At 49.6% G+C, this 5,393-nt stretch overlaps 1 protein-coding gene across 3 annotated transcripts in view; it reads left to right on the top strand.

Moving 5' to 3' along the window:
• The window catches only part of TEAD4 (TEA domain transcription factor 4), an 89,700-nt gene extending 84,751 nt beyond the window's left edge, over positions 1-4,949 (top strand). Inside the window, exons 11-13 of one of the 3 annotated variants that reach the window (XM_004381180.2) lie at positions 1,425-1,565; positions 3,732-3,884; positions 3,994-4,949. In XM_004381180.2, coding sequence (XP_004381237.1) covers positions 1,425-1,565; positions 3,732-3,884; positions 3,994-4,107 — 408 coding nt within the window. In that variant the 3' untranslated portion in view covers positions 4,108-4,949. The remainder of the gene's footprint in view (positions 1-1,424; positions 1,566-3,731; positions 3,885-3,993) is intronic. The other 2 variants (XM_004381182.1, XM_004381181.2) reach the window with 2 other exon arrangements.
• Positions 4,950-5,393: the final 444 nt, after the last annotated feature.

The raw sequence follows: 5,393 nt of genomic DNA, 5'->3' as shown, positions 1-5,393 counted from the left end.
AAAAAAAAAATAATTGAAAATAGAAAAAAAAAAAAATACAACTCCTGCCTCAGAGTCACCAAGTCACCACTTGTCACATCCAACATCTTCCTTCCTCTCCTTGGTTGGCAGTCTGCTGGATTGTGATAAGCACTGGAGTTGAAGCCTAAAGACCTGGGAATGGTCACTTATCAGCCATGTGACCTTGGGTAAGGCATAATCAGGGAGCCTCACTGATAAAATGGAGACAGAAGTTCCTGCCTTATCCCTCTCACAGGCAATGTATGAAGTCATCAGAGTCTTATTTTATCTTTTCTAAGAGAGAAGTATTGAAGATAAAATTCAAAACAAGCCAGTATCCAGCATGCTGCCCTCCAGCTCTGCTCTTAGCAGTGGAAGGAACAGAGGCATGTTTGGGGTGTGGTGAGAAGCTCAGCTAGAAGACTGGTGGGTGGGCCAGTGAAGGGCCTCATAAGGCAGGCCAAGAACTGAGAGTATTACTGTGTGGCAAAGGAACTGAAGGTAGAGGGCTTTAAGCCACATAGTGATACAATCAGACTTTTGTGAAGAGAACTCTCAGAGCCATTAGAGAATGAACCAAAGGGAGGCAAGAGTTGTGTTGGGGAGACTGATCTGGAGGCTGTTAGAGATGCAGAAACATCATGGATGGCTGGACTCAGCAATGTCATAGAGATAGGAAAAGAGGCCAGTCTCCAGAACCATTTCTAAATTGGCAAGGTCTGGTAGAGCCCTGGTGGCACACTGGTTAAGGGGTTGGTTGCTAACCAAAAGGTCGGCAGTTCAGATCCACCAGCCATTCCTTGGAAACCCTATGGGGCAGTTCTACTCTGTCCTATAGGGTCACTATGAGTCAGAATCGACTCAATGGCAACTGGTTTGGTTTTGGTTGGTGGCCAGCTGGACCAGAGGATGAGAGAGAGAGAAGTCTGGATGACACCAGAGTCCCTAGCCTCCCCTTCTTCTCTCCCCTCTGTCAGTCCACCTTTCTGGCTTCCTGTTGCCATGCTTTCTTCACTATCAAAATTGACTGGAAAGGTTCTGATAAATTCGTTCATACTCAAGTAGAAATGACTGATGTAGATTCAAATGTTTTGCAATTTAAAGGAACAAAGTCTTAAACTATACAATTTTAAGCCCTAAAGACATTAGGTGTGTTGGCATCTGAGTGGGCAGCAGTGGCTTGAAACTAATGCAGGTCTTGATGTTTTCTTTTTCCTCTGATTGGGCAACACAACCTGCTGAGCATACCACGCATGGATGTGGGGGAAAGTGGAAGCTTTCCAAGTTATTTTTAGGCCCTCCTGATTTCTTCCCAGCCCAAGACCCTGGACTGTGACCCAGAGGCCTGCTTGACTCCATCCCTGCAATGGGCCCTCTGCTGATGTATCTGACCACCTCCTCGACTTCCCCATGTATCCCTCCAGGCAGACCTCAACACCAACATTGAGGATGAAGGCAGCTCTTTCTACGGGGTTTCCAGCCAGTACGAGAGTCCCGAGAACATGATAATCACCTGTTCCACCAAGGTCTGCTCTTTTGGCAAGCAAGTGGTGGAGAAAGTTGAGGTAGGAGGCCACCTGGTGGGTGAGGGGTGGAGGCCTGTGGTGTCTCCTTTGGTAGAGCTCCTCTGAGGTGAGGACAGGCCTGCTCAGAGTGACCCAGTCAGAGGTGGCTTTGCTGTGGCTGCCATCTGCATTCAGGAAGAGTGACCTCCAGTTTCCAGACCATCCGTCAACCTCCTTGTTGCTCCTCTGTCCTGTTAGTGCTGTGTGCTTCACTCGGGTCCCCTTAGTGCCACTGCCTTGCCCAGCCCTGCAGGGCTATTGCTAAACATCCCAGGCTAGGAGTGCATCTTATAAGCACCTCCTTACAGGCATCCCCTTGTCCTCTCCCAGAGTGGAGGTGCAGCACAGGCAGGAGCCTCAGGGGACTATCCAACCCTTTCATTTCACAACTGAGACCCAGAGAGAGGAAAGATATCCCCAGGTCACATAGCTAGCCAGTGGTGGAAGCAGAGCTAGCCAGAGCTCCTGGGTCTCTGTCCCCTGCTCTTTTCGGACCCTAGCTCACTTTCTGCTCCATAAATTCTAAAAACTGTTCATGTCCCTAGTTTTTTATTTGTGGATACCCTGAAGATCTTGTATTAGTGGCAGTTGCAGAAATTCCCCTCCAATCCCCCTGGCCAAGGGCAGTGCACAGTAGTGGTTCAGATGGCCGGGGTTTGAATCCAGCTTCCCTGCCTTCTAGCTGATATTTGGGAGGTGGGGAGTGGGGTGGATGAAATCCTCCATTTAGCCCTAAACAGGTAACAGGTTATTCTTGTTATTCATTGATGCAGACTCCTGCGGTACTGTTATTTTGGTTCCACGATGTAATGGGAGTGATAGGAGGATGGGACCAGAAGGCCTCTAACCAAAAATGCCTTCAGACTCTGAGAGCCTATGATCCTCTGCATTCCCATAGATTTGTTAGGCCAAGCCTTTTCACTATTTGCAGGTTTTCTTCCCTATCTCTGTTTCTTTCCCCAAACTTGTATAAATTAGTGACGCCTTACTTTCACAGTCTGTTGGTTATTGATAATCTACCAGTACTAGTTGTTGTCAAGTTGACTCCGACTCATGGAGACCCTGTGTGTGTCAGAGTAGAACTGTGCTCCATAGGGTTTTCAGTGGCTGATTTTTCCAGAAGTAGATCACCAGGCCCTTCTTCCGAGGTGTGTCTGGTTGGACTCGAACCACCAACCTTTTGACATGAGTGTGTTAACCACCTCAGGTCAAATACAACCATATGCTGGGCTAGTACCAGAGAGGAGACCTTTCTCCACCTCACTGGTTCTCACCCTTGGCTGTACCTTGGGATCACCCGGGGAGCCCTGGTGGCTCAGTGGATAAGAGCTCGGCTGCTAACCAAAAGGTCTGCAGTTCAAATCCACCAGCTGCTCCTTGGAAACCCTATGGGGCAGTTCTACTCTGTCCTATAGGGTCGCTATGAGTCAGAATTGACTCAATGACAATGGGTTAGGTTTGGTTTTGGGGAGCTTTTGAAACATACAAATGCCTGAACCCTACCCAACATCAGGCAACTCAAAATCTCTGGACGAGAACAGCTTTTTAAAAACTTCCCCGGGTTATTTTATTTTTAGTTAAACTTTTAAAAAATTTTGAGATAATAGTAGATTCACATGCAGTTGTAAGAAATAATATAGAGAGATCCTGTGTACCCTTCACCCAGTTGCCCACCATGGTAACATCTTGCATAACTATAGTGCAATATCACAACCAGGAAATTGACATCGATACAATCTACCAGTCTTATTCAGATTTCACCGTTTTACATGTGCTCGTGTGTGTAGGTGTGTAGACTTGTATAATTACCACCATAGTCAGACAGTTCCATCACCACAAGAATCCCTTGTGCTATCCTTTCCCCCATGTTATTTTAATGTGCCATCAGGAATGACCACTCTATCCCATCTCCCCTCTTGCCGCTGCTCTTTTGTCTCTTCGAGCTCCACCTCCCTAAACCCATTTTCTCCCTGTCACCAGTGGAAGAGGGAGGCCTTGTTTAATATCCACCAACCTTGAAGGGTGGCTCTGTTCTCAGGGCCTCCAGGCCTCCTGCCTTCTCTTCCTACTTACAGTGACTGGGTCGTGGCGTTTCCCCATGGAGTTGGGCCTGGGCTGGAGGTGGTCAAAGGGATTCTAAGCCCCTGCTCTCCCCTGGGTCTGCAGACAGAGTATGCCCGCTATGAGAATGGCCACTACTCGTACCGCATCCACCGGTCCCCACTCTGCGAGTACATGATCAACTTCATCCACAAGCTGAAGCACCTGCCAGAGAAGTACATGATGAACAGCGTGCTGGAGAACTTTACCATCCTCCAGGTGTGTGTGTGGGGGGTGCTGCAGGTGTGGGATGGGAGTTGACAGATGGATAGAGCAAATGGAGTTCCCTCTTTTGAGGCCTAAATTCTCATCTTTTTCTCACCTGCAGGTGGTCACCAACAGAGACACGCAGGAGACCTTGCTGTGCATTGCCTACGTCTTCGAGGTGTCAGCCAGTGAGCACGGGGCTCAGCACCATATCTACCGGCTGGTGAAGGAATAGACACCCGGGTGGTAGGGAGGGGAGAGACATGTGTGCAGGAAATGGGGACATGGGGAGGGGACCTGCAGGGGCAGCCTCCTGAAATGTCGAGAGAGTTGAGAGGCAAGGTCATGACTCTTCCTACCGAGGAACAGACTGTTCCTGAACCTGCAATGCCCCTTCCCAAATAAACCCAACATGTTGTGTATTTTCAGAAGACCTGGTCTGGCTGTATGAGCCTTGGGAGGGACTGGGGAGACATGTCAGGTAGAAGAGTGGGGCATTCGGGAGGCAGCCTGGACGCAATGCCCCAGAGCTGCCTCCCGGGCAGTTCTGAAGCCAACGCCCCAATGGGCTCAGCCAGGAACATTGGCACCAACACTGAAGCTCAAGATGTGATGGTTCCCCCGCTGCTGCTACTCCAGCCCCTGGCCACCCTGGGAGGCCTGAGGATGGCACGTGGACTCTTTTTTCTGTTCATCCTGTATATGCACCCACAACTACTTGTACATGAAGGCATCTGCACACCTGGTCCCTTCTGCTGCCATGCCCCAGGACTGCTAACACAGAAGGCCCAATCCAGCCTGAGGGTTGGGTTTTAGGTGTGGAGGTGACAGGTTGTTGTGAATGGTAGAAGGGGACACAGTCAGAGCTCTTTAGTTTTGATCCATTTCCAATGGGTGTGGATTTCACAGACAACATCCTCCCTGATGGTGGCCATGCTGGCTTGTTGGGGGATTGGTCCTGGCCAGAGGAGCCCAAGGCAGGATAGAAGGGGTGACAGTGCTGAAGCCAGGCCAGGGCAGCATCACACAGCATCCTTGTTGGTGATGAAGGCCAAGAACATTTATCAGAGGTGTGTGGTGGGCCAGTGGTGTCTAAGACGCTTTCAGTTCTGACGTTCTGACTAACCTCAAAATCCCTCCTAGCCAATATGCCTCTTGGGGTGGTGACCTCCTTGGAGCTAACCCCAAGCAGTATAACTCCCTCCCCTAAAGGGCAATTTCTGCACTCTCTGAGGATGAAGGAGGAGGAGGGTAGAACCTGCTCCGGGCCCTGATCTTTGGGTTTTCGCTTCCTGGCTCCAGTCCTAGAATTCCTGGCTGCCTGACTTTGGGCAAATTTCTCAACCTGTCTGAGCCTTCGTACCCTTTCCTCTCTGTAAAGTTGAAAGACAATAGCACATACTTATAAGGCCTTAGTGAGGAGAGAGGATAATGTCTATAAAGTGCCTGGTGCAAGATGCGGTAAATAAACAGGCTCATCAGAGGCCTGGATCTGACTCTTTGCTGCCACCTAGTGGCTCT

Source organism: Trichechus manatus, unplaced genomic scaffold (genome assembly GCF_000243295.1).
Source record: "Trichechus manatus latirostris isolate Lorelei unplaced genomic scaffold, TriManLat1.0 scaffold00081, whole genome shotgun sequence".
In the NCBI taxonomy this organism is placed as follows: domain Eukaryota; kingdom Metazoa; phylum Chordata; class Mammalia; order Sirenia; family Trichechidae; genus Trichechus; species Trichechus manatus.
Note: the sequence above shows the minus strand (reverse complement) of the source record. Positions and strands in the feature narration are given on the sequence as shown.